General features: G+C 42.4%; 1 protein-coding gene and 1 long non-coding RNA gene across 2 annotated transcripts in view; one reads left to right on the forward strand and one right to left on the reverse strand.

Annotated features, from left to right (window-relative positions):
* LOC311045732 (potassium/sodium hyperpolarization-activated cyclic nucleotide-gated channel 2-like) overlaps positions 1-18,556 on the reverse strand; it is a gene marked incomplete at its 3' end in the record, with an annotated part of 111,399 nt that overhangs the window by 85,443 nt on the left and 7,400 nt on the right. Inside the window, exon 3 of the mRNA XM_084057753.1 lies at positions 920-1,081. Within this exon, the coding sequence (XP_083913879.1) occupies positions 920-1,081 (162 nt within the window). The remainder of the gene's footprint in view (positions 1-919; positions 1,082-18,556) is intronic.
* LOC311045741 overlaps positions 1-18,556 on the forward strand; it is a 252,200-nt gene that overhangs the window by 45,722 nt on the left and 187,922 nt on the right. The gene's annotated exons all lie outside the window — the stretch shown is intronic.

Raw genomic sequence — 18,556 nt, forward strand, 5'->3', positions numbered from 1 at the left:
TGTGGTTCCTTTTTGTCATTGATAGTCATAAGGACAGTGTCCTCAATACCTGTCTAACTACTTCTCCAAAGTGAGCGACACCTACAACCACAACACTAGAAGGAGCAACCATGATCCGGTACCCCCCAAATGTAGAACAAACATGGAAGAATTCTCATTCCACTGCTCCGCCACCAAAATGTGGAATGCCCTGACACCATCCACTCATTCAGTGCCTGACTTATTTCTGTCAGTTTGGCTCTGAGTGCCAGAGCCAAAAATACATTGTAAAAAAAAAAGTGCGCGTAGGAAGCGAGATACAGCCTTTTTCAGTAAGATGTTAAACAAGAAGTGAATGGAGCAGCAAATCTTCAAATCATCATATCTTGGGTTCTGAATTTTTTTTTTTGCCAACGTCATTGGCACCCTGGGCTTATAAAAACGTGACATCGGCGACGTCATTGGCACTGAATGAGTTAAAGGATGTGTAACACTGGTTTTCTTTCAAAACTGGCCTGGAAAAAAAACATGTATCAGGAGGAGAGCACAAGGGTGATAGATAATTATCTCTTTTGTATGACATGCTATCGTGTAAATGTTTTATGCCACGTTGATGAATTGAATACATAGGACTACAATGGAAACAAGTCCCCAGGACTTTGTTGTGTTATCCTTGTAGCCTTCATGTCATACTGTACCACGTGCTGTTCACATTTCTTCACTAACAAAGTATTCAATCGATCAACAAAAAAAAAAGAAAACGCTGTGGTACTATGTACCCAGACCCATAGAGAGAGAGAGTTATGACACGCTTTGGGCAATAGTTCCAAACGTTGGAACTATCTCATTGGGATAGAACGAACATTTCAGCATTCCATTCTTACAATAGGAGTCAACGCTATAGTGTCGTCACTCTCATATTAGATCACGCAGTACGTACCACCATCTTGTTGAGGGACACCCAGCAGTCAGAGGGGAAGTCCTGCAGCATGGGAACCAGGAACTGCAGACATCCATCCCAGTGACACAGCAGCAGCATCATGCCGATCAGGTTGAAGATCCTCATCACCGCACTGGCCAAGTCATAGGTCATGTGGAAGATCTGGGGCAAAGGCACAGAAAAGACGTCACGTGACATGGAAGAACAGTGAGATCATCAGTGTGCAGAGAGAGAGAGAGAGAGAGAGAGAGAGAGAGAGAGAGAGAGAGAGAGAGAGAGAGAGAGAGAGAGAGAGAGAGAGAGAGAGAGAGAGAGAGAGAGAGAGAGAGAGAGAGAGAGAGAGAGAGAGAGAGAGAGAGAGAGAGAGAGAGAGAGAGAGAGAGAGAGAGAGAGAGAGAGAGAGAGAGAGAGAGAGAGAGAGAGAGAGAGAGAGAGAGAGAGAGAGAGAGAGAGAGAGAGAGAGAGAGAGAGAGAGAGAGAGAGAGAACATGCGTGCGTGTGTGCATGTGTGCGTGCGTGCGTACACGCGTGCATGCGTGCGTGCCCACGCGCATATGAATGAATGAAATGTGTCATGCCACCATTTTGGCCCATCCCATATGGGATTATATGACACATAACACAAAAAGAAAACAACTGACATTATCAATGGCAAAAAATGGTAAATGGTGCATTTATATAGCGCTTCTATCCGAAGCGCTTTACATTGATTGTAAAGCCACTGCCGCCCCCACAATCCTTCCCGTTCGTATTACGTCCTCATAATAATGAACAAAATAAGAACAACTAAGACAACGCCATTTTACATGTAAATGGCCCTCCTCCTCATTGACCAGGCCTTTTCAAGAGATGAAGCAAATGGAAAAAATGGCATGTTGAAAGAGACCTTTCAGTTTCTCTGAGTCATCCAACCACTCAGATTCATACTTTGGATCTACCTTATGGAAAAGTCTCTGCCTGATAGAGTTGTAGAATGAGCAATACAAAACAAAATGCATTTCATTTTCAGTTTCATTAAGATCACACAAACCACATAATCTATCCTCCTCAACCGTGCCTACGTACCTATCCGTCTCAATATGAAGACCAAGTATGCCAGCCCTGATTTGAGCACATAAGGATTGTTTCTTTATAAGTTATACAGTCCATACTTTTCTGGACCATAGACATGCTTTATCTCACAATAAGTGCAGAGTTTTGGTTTACACCATAAATCCAGTGCCCATCTGTCCTTTACTCTTTTTTAAATAATTAATTTCATTACCATACTCTCTACTTTTTCTGGTCTTCAATACCCAGCTCTCAAAAGAATGTCATACATGTCCGTAGCCCATGCAACCCTTGATCAACATGTCCCACTCAAAGTCCTTTCTTACAATTCTATTGGAATTCAGCCCCAGTATTCTATTCCACAGACGTACCATGTGCACATTCCACCGTACCTCATTGGGTTCCCACCCCATATTTCCCATGATAGCCAGGGTTGGCGTGAATTTCTGTACTACCAAGAAGTACCGCATTGCTGTATTGAGTACAGCCTCACTTTTAGGATATTGCTTAAATCCCCACACTCCTGCTACATAATCCAACACTGGACACACACAAGCCTGGTATAGTTTGGAGTAGGTAGAGAAACCAATATCCCTCAGGGTCTTTGTTTTAGCTATGACTCCCCCTAGTGCTCTATCTGCTGATTCTGTCAATAAAGGTGTTCCTTTTATAAAATGCATATGCTCGTCCAAATAAAAGCCCAGATATTTATAGAACTTTGTATAATTCAACTTTGATCCCCCAAATTGGAATTGAAAGTCACTTGTGCGCATGGTAGGGTTTTTAAAATGCATGATTTCATTTTTCTTTTCATTTATCAAAAGTCTATTTTTTTTTTTTTACACCATTTACTTGCACATGTCAGCATTCTTTGTAAGTCAAATTCTGTCTCTGCTATTAAGATAATGTCATCCGCATACAATAAAATGCTGACATGTTCACTTCCACATTTGACTCTGCAGTTTAGCGGTTTGATTTGATTGGCTAGATCTTTAATAATTAATAATATTAATGATTTAGCCAATCAAATCAAATCGCTGTGTACAGCGAACAATGTAGGGGACAAAGCATCCCCCTGTTTCACCCCTGATGGAGTGGGAAACCAATTGGTACAAGCATCATTTACCTTTACACATGATTGTGGTGCACCATAAAGTGAGCTAATTGCCTTACCCAGGGGGCAAAGGGGGGTGTGCTGCATTTGCCCTGCCATCAAAGGTTGGCCACCAGAAATAATATCTATGACCCAGTAGGATCACAACCTATATGGACAACCCGGTCAATTTTTTGCTGGAAATCCAATATGGCCGCCTCAATATTGGCCCCTATCAGAAAATAGCTTTGGCGATAACTTTTGAACCAGATGCTCTAGAAATGTAAACTTGGTGTCTATTTCATGGTTTCAGAGCATGAGACACTCAATGGGATACTTATTTTTATGATTAGGTGTGTCTGGACCTTTACTTTGCATATTTACAAGATGAACGCCACCCGAAAATGAGTTTTACTATGACTTTTACAGTGACAGCTAACTGTTATGGCAAAAAGTCTGCTTTTTAAGCAATATGAACACATTTGGTCAGTTTGAGCTTTCATTTCTATGTTGTCAATATGGCTGCAGTCATAAATAATGTATGGTATTACATTTTTGCTCAGATTCTATCTATAGTTGTGGGGATGATTGCAGTGAAAAATCTGAGAAAAAGCCCACAATGTATCTTATGTATCATTTTAATAAACTAACTACAATATAAACAGACACATGCACACTCCAAGACTTGCCAAAAACTTCAACTTTAGGGCTATACAAATTAACATAGTGGTATGCATTCAAGTAACATAACAAAATATAGACTACTTAGTGACAAACAGAGTAAAAGCGGATTTGAGGTTGCCTACAAAAGGTTCATTTTGACCTCTATGGTGCTGTCTTGCCTGCTTCTAAAGCCAATGATACTATGGTACAATGCTATTCACTGTCACTGTTGTCACGTGTTGCACTGATCCTGCTGCATCGTGTCTCCAGTCCCTGGCAACGGCATCCTAAGTAGCATGGAATTTCCTTCTTTGCACAGGAACAGTTTTTCTGGCAGCCTTTGATACAGCTGCATGATATTGCCTTGTTCATTGACACAGGCCAGGCTGGCTCGGTAGATGCAAGGGGGACTGCATTGCTAGCACTGAGAGACCATCCATACTCTGCGAAAGAGGGAATATCCGGCTTGGCGATGTGTGCACATTTATCTATTATGGTTGCTAGAGCAGCTCTTCTCAGGTGCAGGTCAATGGCATTCTCTGTCGGGGGCAGCAGCTTTAAGAGGGTTGATCTATTATTGAGGAACTTGTACACTCTAAGCTTACTCAGGTCAAAATCCTCCGGGTGGTCCGCTTTGGATGTATATACAGCAATTGTGAGGTCTTGTGCCTGATTGATGACATCATCTGAGAGGGAATCAGAAGAGTTTTCACCAAACTCCTCAAGTGCAGGGAGATCCAGACACATGCTGGCCTTGAACCATGCCTTCTTCCCAGTGAAGAAGGGATAGCTGGTGGTATCTCTGCCACTTAAACTATGGATAAAGGGCAGGGCACGACACCGTGCGAGCCCCAGTGCTGATACCATTTGATGGATAGGAAGGTATGAATTTTGCCCTGTTCTCACCCACAGCTCTGGAAGGCATCTGAGATGTGTTGCTTTATAGTAAAGGCACATGATGATGATGTCTGTGTCATTGGCATGGATGACAACTCTGTCAACTTTGTCATTCTGGACGCTGTACAGGGTGTGGAGTATTATTCTTGTATCAGCCTCCTGTTGTGTGGATTCTAGTGCAGGGACATCTTCAATAGACCCCTCCTTGATCACCACACTCATTGTCTCTTCTTTAAACCCCCCACCCAGGTAAAGATGTGTTGGAACAAGGGCCGACTTAAGTTTCTCATTTTCACACCATTCGTCACAGAGGAAACTCAATAGGTTTGCCTTGTTAGCTTCTTTGGAAGGTTTTGGTCGAGCATATCTGTGTTCTTGCTCAGCTGTCTTAAGACTAGGTCCACTGTACCGGTCACAACAGAAGTGAATGATCTCTGTGCCAGCAGGCACATCATTCAACAGCAGACGTTGTATCGTTCAGCGATTGTTCCAAATGCTTCACCTTTCAAGAACGACCAATGGCGTATGGCATACATGGCATCAATAACTACTGCTGTTTTTCTGTCTTCTGTAGGCAGGTCAGGGATGCATGCAACTTTGGTCTCCTCTTTCAGGACCTTCACAAGGCTTGCCTTGGTACCTGTTCTCATCCTGCCATCTTCCTGGAAGAGGGAAGGGGGGGAAGTCACTGCACTCGTGGTTGCCTATAAAGTCAACAAGGTTGAGTTCTCCACCACTGGCTATGATTTGGGTCATGCGCAGGAGGGCAGTAATTTCATTGCTCTTGCCAGGTGCTGAGGTTTTCCCCTTCGATTTTTTGGATTTTGTGTTTTGAGTGTGGAAAGTGTTAAGCTTCATTATGCTTGTCTTCTTCTGATCACTGGACAGTGATTCACACAGTGCCTTCAGACCCAGTTCTTTCACACTCATCAAGTCGTCCTTGACTGTGGAATCAGCACACTGTCCTGTAGATATGTTGATCATGGATGATGTGCTCACTGTGGGTTAGTCTCCACTGCTGCCATGACCTTGACTACCATCTCTGCATCCCGGGTTACACGACTCTGACTAGACTCATGGTGTGGGTTGGAGGAGTGGAGGTGGAGCATAGACTTGAGCTCTGCAGAGACAGCTGCAGTGAGTGGTTTTGTGTAGACCCATTTTGTCCGGGCAGCAGGGCTGAGTGTAATGCCATCCAGACCGCTTGCTTCCTTGGCATCAGCATTATAGGTCTGTTCCAGTAGCATGTCAAGAGCAACACTGTTGTGGCTGCCATCTGCTCGTCTGCCAACAAATACACCTGCCATCAGTGCTTCATGTACCTCTGAAGCCGTTTCTGGTAGTTTCTTCATCTCAGACAAATACAGAGGTAAAGATTGCTGCCCGTACTTGTAGTGGCCTGCTGCAGTGAGGTAGGGTAGCATTCTTGCTGATTCACAGAGATGTCCTGTCCAGTCACCTTCCCGATCGTAGTAGATAAACCTTTGGAGAATATCTGACATCTCCAGGAAGGTTGCCCAGAGGACTGCAGTTGGTTGCCCATTCAATGATTCCTGAAAAAGCAGCAGCTGCTCTCCTAGGAATGCCATCTCTGGACGCCTCGCCTGGATAGCAATGCAGTCCCCCTTGCATCTACCGAGCCAGCCTGGCCTGTGTCAATGAACAAGGCAATATCATGCAGCTGTATCAAAGGCTGCCAGAAAAACTGTTCCTGTGCAAAGAAGGAAATTCCATGCTACTTAGGATGCCGTTGCCAGGGACTGGAGACACGATGCAGCAGGATCAGTGCAACACGTGACAACAGTGACAGTGAATAGCATTGTACCATCGTATCATTGGCTTTAGAAGCAGGCAAGCCAGCACCATAGAGGTCAAAATGAACCTTTTGTAGGCAACCTCAAATCCGCTTTTACTCTGTTTGTCACTAAGTAGTCTATATTTTGTTATGTTACTTGAATGCATACCACTATGTTAATTTGTATAGCCCTAAAGTTGAAGTGTTTGGCAAGTCTTGGAGTGTGTGTGTCTGTTTATATTGTAGTTAGTTTATTAAAATGATACATAATATACATTGTGGGCTTTTTCTCAGATTTTTCACTGCAATCATCCCCACAACTATAGATAGAATCTGAGCAAAAATGTAATACCATACATTATTTATGACTGCAGCCATATTGACAACATAGAAATGAAAGCTCAAACTGACCAAATGTGTTCATATTGCTTAAAAAGCAGACTAAGTAAAGGTCCAGACACACCTAATCATAAAAATAAGTATTCCATTGAGTTTCTCATGCTCTGAAACCATGAAATAGACACCAAGTTTACATTTCTAGCCCATCTGGTTCAAAAGTTATCGCCAAAGCTATTTTCTGATAGGGGCCAATATTGAGGCGGCCATATTGGATTTCCAGCAAAAAATTGACCGGGTTGTCCATATAGGTTGTGATCCTACTGGGTCATAGATATTATTTCTGGTGGCCAACCTTTGATGGCAGGGCAAATGCAGGTTTCCAAAAAAAGGGGGGGTTTGCCCCCTGGGTACCCAGAGATGCTCGTAGGCCTGCGTCCTGCGTCTCTGACGCACCATATTGCGAAAGGACGCATTCGTGACACCGCAGTTGCGTCCATGGGACGCACTAGAGTTTTCACCAACAACACAGAAAAATATAAAAATAATTCGCGGTAAAATTAGTAGTGCACGATAAGTATCAGCCCGATAATTATTGGTCTGATATCAGGATTTATGACATCATCCCGATAAAACCGATAACATTAATAATAGCTCCGATAATATTTGTCAGCTGTGATCTGCATGGAGCCCTGGACTCTCGGTTAGACACCGTGTGTGGAGAAGTATAACTCTCCGGTTAGACACCGTTGTACTAGAGAAGTATAACTCGGTTAGACGTTGTGTGGAGACTCTCGCACAGCAGCAGCACAGCCCCTCCCCTCCCCACACACAGAGAGAGAGAGACGGCATGAGGAGCTGGTTGAGACCTGGTCTTAAACGTGTTAAAACGTCTTGGATAGACCACTGTCTGGAATAATAACTGATCATCATACATACAGGTCTACTACTAACCTTTGTTGCTATTGTCATCTTAAATTGACCAGCCAAAGTAAAATCCCCGATTTTAGAGTGTTCTCCAACTTGCTTGGACATCAGAGTGATGTGGTGGATTAATGTTGCCAATCAGCTGTGTAACATTAGCAGGTTAACGATGGCTCGTTGAGCCTATGCATTTGACCCTGATTTGACCACAAAGGCAATCAAAAGCACTAATTAATGGCAGCTGTAAGTAACCGGTTGTCTATCGTCTGTGTCTTGTGTATGTTTAATAGCCAACTGAATGTTTTCTGTAGCCTAGAGATATCATATCAATTAATTCCCTGAAGAGGGTAGACCCTCTCCCTCATGCTACTTAAACTTAAAGTGACTTATAAGGTTCCACTTCTCCTCAAAAAGACAACTTTATTTTCCTTTCTCAATGACAAGCTTAATATTATTATTGCATGTTGGCTATGTGCAATAACTGCAAGCCAATGTTCATAGGCATTGTCAGTATTTGTCTTCATTATTTCTTGAATTCCTATTTCTTTAGTTGCCAATAATTCCACTGTAAGCCAGTGTTTTCAGTCTTTTATTGCTACACAATAAATAGTAAAAATAAATTCTACATTCATAAATAATACAAAATAAAATATAACGATTAAAAGGTTATATGATTAAATGTATTCTATTGGTCAAAGGTATGTTAAATCCACCTGTTGTCCACTACTAGTATTTCTTACCATAAGGTGTGCTAATACTACAGATTCATATAGATATGAATCTGTAGTACAAAACCGGGTCCAAGCACCGGGCACCACGTAGGGTGTGAATTTGTGGGACTCATAAAATGTCCCTGGGACCCATCTAAAAGACCACCCTTGCATCCCAGGACCCATTACATTGAAAACCTAGCAACATCACTGGGTACCTGATAAAACTTTCCATCTACACCCGTTTTCATCAATAAGTAGGCAAGGAGGTCTCTATTGACAAAATCAAAGGCTATGTGTGTGGCATTCAAAATAGCCAAACAGCATTGGCCATGCCTCCAGGTCTTAAGTTAAGACTTAATTATTCAGGCAATTTTGGTCATATTTCATGACTATGAAGTAAATGTTAACATACATTTAAAAAAAAATCTAGCTACAAAATAATGGCATTCATCAAATAATTGTCTCTTTACACTATATGGCCAAAGCTGTGAATACACACTGGCATGTATTGATGACAGTATGCTCCCTTAAGAGTTCAAATCACATCACTTAACCACTTGAACCCCAGCCTCCATAGTGTGGGGGGAACATTAGTAGATGGAATTAAAATTCAGTCCAAGTGCAGTTGCAAATCAGTTCAGTTTTATGAAGAATAAGAGGCTTACGTAGGAGTGATTGTGTCAGAATAAGAGGGTTAGGTAGGAGTGGTTATGTGTAAATAAGAGCGTTATGTAGGAGTGGTCAGGTCAGAATAAGAGTGTTATGCACGCACGCAACCCCGAGGCAAGAGCAGGCGCTGATGAGGTGCAAATACACACACAGACACACACGCACACACACACACACACACACACACAGACAGACACACACACACACAAACATATCGTCTCTGTCGGGGTGGAAACCTCATATGTCCAAAACTGTTACTTTTACGGATTCAAATTCAGAAATATCAAAAGTAGCAGATCTACAAGCTCGAAACACGTCGCTTCGCACCGTGTGAAGGTGCGAAGCGACGTGTTTCGAGCTTGTAGATCTGCTACTTTTGATGCTTTTTGTGTGACGCTGTAGTGTGATCAAGTAGGGCGTTAATTTACTAAATAAACAAAACACTAAAAGATAGAATATGGAGATGAGAGGTTTCTGCCTGACACCAACGATATGTACACACACAGCCACAGTGATGGACAGGAGAGGGTCATGATCCTTAACAAGTGACAGGCTGGCCCGTGTCCTCTCACTCATCAATCACGTGTCTGTCACACAGCAGACACGTTGCTCACCCAGATCAATCATCACCCTCTCGCTGCACTCGGGTCGGCACGGCGGTCATTGTGTTCAGAGTTTGACGCTTCATGCTTCAGCTCCACAACCCAGCGCTTCTCAACCTCTTAATCCCTCAGGGTTTCTCTACACTAGTGTCTTTTCTGTTTTCTTGTTGTTGTGGTGGAAGGCTTTCACAGGACAATAGCCGATGGGAAAGCTCACAACGCGAGGATTTCGAGACACATCAGCCGTATAGCTGAGTGGTTAGAGAGCCCGCCTGGGGAGCCAGAGGCCCCTGGTTGTCCCAGGTACGATTCCAGGCCAGCAATGTGTTGAAGCGTCCCCGAGCAAGACTCTTAACACCTAATTGCTCCCTGAGCACCGTAGAATGGCTGCTCACTGCTCCTAGTGATCATAGGATGGGTAAATGCAGAGGACACATTTCAGGTATGCGCAAACATACAGTGACAAAAATCACCCCAAGGAGTGGGGATCAAATTATTATTATAATTGCAGATACCGATGTTGTCAAAAAATGTCAAATGATTGCACATGTATCAGCCAAACGATATATGGGTCAGGCTATACCGCAGACCAGTCCTTTCTCCCTGTAATAAGTCTAAAATAAGGCACTAGTATGAAAGGATGTCTTCGAGATGAACCAGTTACAACCTGCCGGCCGTGCATCCTCTGGGAAAGGAAGGAGTGACACTCTCTGATGATTATGTGATTGCCTGCAATTCCATGAGGAATGTGATTGGAAAGCCTGCCTGGTCTTTACAAACACCGCTTAAACATTTCACGTATTTCTCACACTTATAGTTCATATCAACTATTGAACTGACAAAAGACAGTAGCTCTGTCAACCCTATCTGTACAGTATAGTCATACTCAAGCTTTGAACCACTTGAACCCTCGCATCCTTCTTTGAACCTTCTCCAAAAAAACAGCAGATCTACGATCGTTATGTGACGTGTGGTGAGCTTGTAGATCTGCTATTTTCGGGTAAAGAATAACGCATCAAGTACAGTGCCAACTCAGGTCAAGTATAGAGCATACACACAGTAAGTCATTGGTTCTCAAAGTGGGGTCCAGGGACCCCCAGGGATCCTTGAGGGAGTTCCAGGGGGTCCCAAGCTAAATGATGGATAGTTGGAAACCAAATGGACCCTTGTGGGTCTATAACTCTGAGAGTGTACAAATGGAACCAAATGGACCCTAATGGGTCCATTTGGTTCCATTTGTACACTCTAGGACCCTAATGGGTCCATTTGGTTCCATTTGTACACTCTCAGAGTTAAATTAACATTAATTTTACAATATAAATTAGGGGTCCTAGAGATAGAAATGCCATTAAATGTGGGTTTGTATGCCTAATGCATTTCAAACTGGGGGTCCTTGAAATTAAAATGGTTGAGAAACACTGCTAGAGCCGTAAAAAAAATCTTCTCTTATGGGGGTCCCTGGCATATATTTTCAAATGGGGGTCCGCGGGCTAATAAGTGTCAATTTTGGGGGGGCTTGACATGAAAACATTTGATAACCACTGCAGTAAGTTGATTTAAAGTGACGTTTCATCATCACTGTAGCAATAGCGCAGTGCAGCCTGCAGGTGCAGTTCAGAACCATGGACAGCTGCAGCCTAGCACCACGGACAGCTGCAGGTCAGCACTCAACTGTTCCATTCAATAAAGGCAGAAAACACCTCACTAAGAATGATCGGTGGTAGTGCTGCACAATTAATCGAAAAAAGACTGATCTCGATTCAGACACCTATGCAATCTAATTTCTAAATTATGGCGATTTTTTATTTTGTAATACTTTTTTTAATTTTTTATATATTTTTATATATTTTTTAACCCATTAAGACCTGGAACGCATCTGTGTCACTTAAGATTTCTTTGGCTATTCAAAAAATAGCAGATCTACAAGCTCATGAAGCGGCACTCGGTGCCGCGCCATGAGCTTGTATATCTGCTATTTTTTTTTTTAAATTGTGAAAAAATACTTGTTTATATTTTTTTCAAAGTGTTAGGATTTAGAAAAAAAAGATTAGAATCGGCCCTCAGGTCTTAATGGGTTCAAAGAGAATCGTGTGAGAATCGTGATCTCAATTCTTATGGAGGAAAATCGTGATTCACATTTGAGCAAGAATCGTGCAGCACTAATCGGTGGTGTAAAGTAACTACTTAAGTACAATTGTGACTTTACTTGAGTATTTCCAATTTCCAACACTTTTACTTCTACTCCACTACATCTCAGAGACAAATATTGTACTTTTACTCCACTACAATTATTTGAAAACTTTAGTTACTATCTACTTCGCAGATATAAATTATTACATTATTATAAAACATACATTAACCACTTTAGTAGTACTATGTTATACCTAGGATATTTGAAAATAGCCGATAGCTAGATCTGCTATTTTCAAATATTTTAGTACTTTTACTTTTGGTACGTTAAGTTCATTTTGATGCCAATACTTTTGTAATTATACTCAAGTAAATTTTGAATTCCGGACTTTTACTTGTAACAGACTATTTCTATATTGCAGTATTGGTACTTTTACCAAAAAGTACCAATAAAGGTAAAGAATTTGAGTACTTTTTCCACCACAGACAGTTACAGGGGCAGCCAAACTGAAGTTAGTGGCTGGCTATAGTGGCTTCTAGCACAGTGGAGTTCAAATGTCTTTGTGCCCAAGGCATGCCAAAAGGCAAAGTCAACATCTCAAGGCACACCTGTATGCATTAAAAAATAATATAGAGTCTGCACACTGGTGGTGCTGAAAAAGCTCCGCTGTGTATTTATTGCGTTTGTCAACGTTTCGGGCCTATCCAGACCTTCATCAGGACATTATACATGAACGCAATACACACACAGCAGAGCTTTTTCAGCATCACCATGTGTGCAGACTCTATTCTTTTTTATGATACTTTAGTTTGTCTTGCACCTGGGCCACGGATGTGTGTGCACTACCCTTTTTCAAACACCTGTATTCATATCCATGCAAAATTGCATGTGTTAAACGTATTATCACACTTTAAACTATTCTATTTACTAATGCCATATAAAAAAGTTTAACAACTCAAGACCTGTTTCATACTTTGACAAATTTGCACAAAAAAGCTATAGCCAAACTACAAGCTCACAACGCATCTCATCACACCGTGTTGTGCGATTGTAGATCTGCTATTTTCAACAACAAAACATTTTATAAAAATAATAATTTCAATTCAAATATGTCACCTGAATTGACATGCTCAAAGTAGGGACACCAGGTTCAAAGTGGTTGTAATGTTTCTTTAAGGGTACATCATTTGCCTCTCTACTGGGGAAAAATGAGTGTGCAGAAAGCAATGACATGGTAAATGAAAAGACATTTCATAACGTTTTGCATACCCCCAGTAGCTGCATTGCGATAATAATGCACGGTCGTGACAACCAGCTTTGTCACAAAGTCCCGAGGCACACCTGGACTTGGTCTCACGACACGCCAGTGTGTCTCAGCACAGTGTTTGTGCAGCGGTGCAGTCTGCAAGGGCAGTTCAGCACCAAGGAGAGCAGCCCTGAAGTTAAGCAAATATCACTGGGATTGGTATTTAAGCGGTGTTGATGACGAAAAATGTTTGGTCGACTACCTTTTTTCACTGACGAAAACGAAATAAAAACTAAGCTATGATGACTATAAACTAAAACTAAATATACTGACAATTTTGTCAACAAATAAAAACTAGACTAAAATGTTAGTGAGGGACTAGTGGAGAAGAGATCCAGTTGAACTAAAAGACAAGTCATTTTATGTTTGGTTGTGCTCGTGTGTTGCGCTCTGAACATCTAGATCAACAGCAGATCTACAAGCTCACAACGCGTCGCACTATTTTTACACTTTTATTTTCGATTTTACACTTGCAACCAAGTGTAAAATCAGCCATTACGACGCCATCAAGGCACCGGCAAAATTCATACTCAAAAATAGCAGATCTACAAGCTCATAGCGCGGCACCGAGTGCCGCGTTATGAGCTTGTAGATCTGCTATTTTGGAAAAATCGTGTTTTTTTTTTTTTCAAAAAACTGTTAGGATTTAGATTTTTTTCAAGAATCGCCTCAGGTCTTAAAGATAGTCAAAGAGACAGTGCCCTCAGTGCCCTCATACCTGTCAAACTACTTCCAAAGTGAGCGACAGCCACAACACCAGAGGGAGCGACCACGATCTGGTACCAACCCACATTTAGAACGAACATGGGAAAATTTCATTCTACTACTCTGCCACCACAAGTGTGGAATACCCTGACACCATCCATTTAAGGATGTGTAACACTGGGTTTCTTTCAAACATCTATCAGGTGACCTCAAGGGGAGGTAAATGTAATTTTCCTTTTGTATATAGTGTTTGTATTTGTTGATAAAAAGTATTATTTTGTATACTATGTTGTTGATGAATTGAATACATAGGACCACAATGTGTTATCCTTTTAGCCTTAATGTTTTACTGTACCATGTGTTTACATTTATGACTAATAAAGTAATCAATCAATCAAAAGTTACAGGCTACTAGTACAGTTGACTATAAGTCTGTATAATCCTCACACACACACACACACACACACACACACACACACACACACACACACACACACACACACACACACACACACACACACACACACACACACACACACACACACACACACACACACACACACACACACACACACACACACGATTACGTAAAGCAGTGTTTCTCAACCTGTGGGCTGGGCCATGAGGATACTGCAAGTAGGCCCACAAATAATTGACAAAACAAAGATTTGAATGATAAAAATAACATTAATATCTATATATCTAACCACTAAGATTAATGTTAAACAAATGTCATGGTATTTTGTCTTTGAAATTGTTGTGTCCATTGTGATACCAATAAAATAGGAACTATACTACAGTAGTTCCACTGATCCAAGCCCAAACACAGTCTATTGACTGATCATTCAAATAAACATGCTCTGAAAATGCACACGGCCCACCCAATCTGTCCGGACGACCGTATACGGCTGCCGTGTTAAGTGGTCGTAACGGGTGTGCCGCGAACACTTTCAAGATGTTCAAGTGGACCCTTGATTCAAGAAAGGTTGAGAATCAACTGTACTATCCAACACATTCTCACACATAGGCGTCAGTTATTGCCGCTCTGTTGTTTTCGCTCCCTAATGCGTCACTATAGGACTACAACAACTAAAACGAACGTATTGGAGGTTCAAATACTACTCGAATCAGGAAATGGATCAGTTGCCTCTGTGGCTTACCTGGTAGCATTGCTCAGCCTTAGCTGATAACCACAACCTCCCGTTATCGAATGTCACCGTGGGTGAGACTTTTGTTTTCTCTCTCCGCACAGTTTTTGTGACGTTAGGGTTAGGTATATTTTTGTGAGGTTAGGTTTTGGGTTAGGGTCAGGTTTAGGTTTAGGTATATTTTTGTGAGGTTAGGGTTTGGTTTAGGTATATTTTTGTGGGGTTTGGGCTAGGGTCAGTTTCAGGCATAGTTTTGCAACGTCGCCATGGTGTCCCGTCGAGTCAAAACCTGACGTTTCAGGGCTTACTGACAGAGCGGCAAAATGTGACGCCTTGGGAGTGAGAATTAGGTTGTACTATCATAGACTACATATATCCTTTCCAACCCACACATACATACACACACTAATAACTGATTACGTAAACGGACTGACAGGGGACTGACACTGGCATGTGCCTAAGTATGCCAGTGTCTCTTTAACTCTCCAGCCACATCTCTCCGGCACACTCATCCGTGCATGCCAAGTATCCCCTCTCCCATCATGCACCATTCTGTGTGTTTGTCGCATCACGTCTCCAAGAAATCCAATTATCCAAAGGTCAAGTGAGCCGCCAACCCGCCCGCCTGCCCGCCCGAGCCCCACCACCACCACCACCACCACTGCAAAATGCCAACGCTGCCTGCCTGGCCCAGCCAGCCAGTGGCTGGCATAAGAGGGACAAAAAGTCCAGTGATCTCATCACACCGTCAGATCCTTTTTTTTTGCCTGCCCTGCCGTGCCGCGCCGCTCTGCCTTGATGTGAGGGCAAGGGAGGAGAACGGCAGCGCGGACCTGGCTGACACAGTGGTGCTCCTCCTCCTCCTCCTCGTAGGGAGCACTGGGAGCAACGTCCAGAGAGGAAAAAGAATAAACAGTCCAGGGTCCTTCAAACGTCTGCCCAACGCACCGCCGCCAGAAAGAAGCCCAGCATGCTTAACTCATTCAATCCGGGAACGCATCTGTGTCATTTTCAAAAATAGCAGATCTACAAGCTCATAGCGCGGCACTGTAGATCTGCTATTTTTGAAAAATCGTGAAAATGTGTGCAAAGCGAACATTTGTGTGCAAAGTGAACATTTGTGTGCAAAGTGAACATTTGTAAAATATTTTGTATAATATTTGTAAAATATTTGTTCCAGGGACCGCCCAGAAGCAAAGATTTGAGTCACAAATGTTCGCTATAAAAATATATATTCAAAGATTTGCACAAAATGTTCTGTCAGCCTACTATCCTATCAATAAAGGCAGAAAAAGCCCCCAAAAATATCTTTAAAAAGTCGTTAAAATCTAAAATGACACAAATGCGTTCCCGGTCTTAACACATTGGGTGCCAAACACGGTCTGAAGCGTGTTTGCACAGAGTAGCGCTTCGGTGCCGAACGCGGTCTGAACCGTGTTTTTTTCGTTTTTTTCCCACACGGGAGGGGCTGGAGCAGCTCTGGAATCACCCACGGTGATTCTGAGAAGGAAGGGCCTTATAGATCACTGTGCCCAAAAACATGGCTCCCCATCCACTTCCGTTCTCTAAAACCCCTATAAACTTTTTACGTTGGGGAAACCGACTCATTTTGTACGCGCGATCGTTGCGCCATTGTGACCCGCGTGAAAGATGTTATCGTTCCAGGCGTTGGCCAGGACCATCGTGCAAAATGCACGCATGCTTTGTTTCACATGGATTGCTCGTCGTGGAGTCTACAGCTTAACCCATTAAGACCTGGAACTGTGTCATTTTTAGATTTGAGCTAAAAAGCATTATTTTACACTTTGGGCTATTCAAAAATAGCAGATACACAAGCTCATAGCGCGGCACTGAGTGCCGCGCTACGAGCTTGTAGATCTGCTCTTTTTTAAATCTTGAAAATGTGTGCAAATCTTTGAATACATATATTTTTAAAGCGAACATTTTTAACTCAAATCTTTGCTTCTGGGTGGTCCCTGGAACAACATATTTTGATGGGGGTCCGCGGCCAAATACATATAATTTTGGGGGTCCTTGACATGAAAAAGATTGAGCACCACTGATATAGAAACATAGGTTTTTCAGAATACTGTTGAGATTTAGGAGACACGTAGAATCGGCTTCAGGTTAAACAGCGCCGCGCAGCTCAACGGTGAGATTTCTGGCACCGAACGTAATCTGTTACAATAACATTCTGGCACAGAATGTGTTAATAGGTTAACCTCTTTACTGTTTTAAAACGTACAATAAACCCAAATACATGTAATCCTAGCCAGCGGGCCCTCCTGGTGTTCAGCCATTATCATCTCCCACCTCCACCCCCACCTCCACCTGGCTGCATGCTGCCTCCTCCGGCCGGTGTCTTAATTGATTAACCTAATGTTTTGTCCGGGTAATAAGGAGCGCTTATCAAGACAACCCTATGCCGCCCGCCGCCTGGAGCAGCGTCAGGTCAGATGAGGAGAGACCAGGAGGAGAGAGACATGACAGACAGCCACAGTAATTAGGATGCAGACTACTATATGTTAACCCGTTCAAACCTGGGAACGCATCTCTATCATTTTTTTTTCTTTTTTCTTTGGGCTATTCAAAAATAGCAGATATACAAGCTCATAGGGCGGCACCGTAGATCTGCTATTTTTGGGAAAAATCGTGGAAAATCGTGTGTCTTTGAATATATATATATATATCTTTAAAGCGAACATTTGTAACTCAAATCTTTGCTTCTGGGGACATTCTACAAATGTCTTCTAAAACAGTTTCTTTGAAGAAAACGTAGCTATAATATCAGTGGTTCTCAAATATGATATGTATTTGGCCGTGGACATTTTGTTACAGGGACCCCCGCAGTCTTGTCCTTGACAAGAAGTTGAAACAGAGTTAAAAATGTTCGCTTTAAAAAATAACATATACATTCAAAAAGATTTGCAAAGATTTTCACGATTTTTCAAAAAAAATAGCAGATCTACAAGCTCGTAGAGCGGCACTCGGTGCCGCTCTACGAGCTTGTATATCTGCTATTTTTTGAATAGCCCAAATAAGTCTTAAAAGGACACACAGATGCGTACCCGGCCTTAAAGGGCTAAAGAGCTTCTTCAAACACATCACCATCAACAACAACAACACTACAACAACGGCTCTCCTCTCTCTCCTCCTCTCACACCGGGAGGCCAGGTGAGAAGCGTTAGAATCCCGGACACCCCCCCCCCGTGCCGCATGGACCAGATGGATGCCTTTGGTCATCTGCCAGCATCAGCCTCTCCTCCCGGGAGAAAGAGGAGGAGGAGGAGGATGTGTGACCTTGCGTCACAAATGCTCCAGCCAAGGAGTTCCTCTCCTTTTTTTAAATGTACCTGCAGCATCACGTAGAAAAAAAGTTTCACTGCTAGAAGGTCCTTTAACCCATTAAGACCGCGGCAACGTATCCGTGTCATTTTTTAGATTTCTTTGGGCTATTAAAAAATAGCAGATCTACAAGCTCGTAGCGCGGCACCGAGTGCCGTGCTACGAGCTTGTAGATCTATTTTTGAAAAATCGCGACAATTTGTGCAAATCTTTGAATACATATATTTTTTTCAAAGCGAACATTTTTAACTCAAATCTTT

The sequence above is a fragment of the Gymnoscopelus microlampas genome, assembly GCF_963454915.1.
Source record: "Gymnoscopelus microlampas genome assembly, chromosome: 5".
Taxonomy (NCBI): Eukaryota; Metazoa; Chordata; class Actinopteri; order Myctophiformes; family Myctophidae; genus Gymnoscopelus; species Gymnoscopelus microlampas.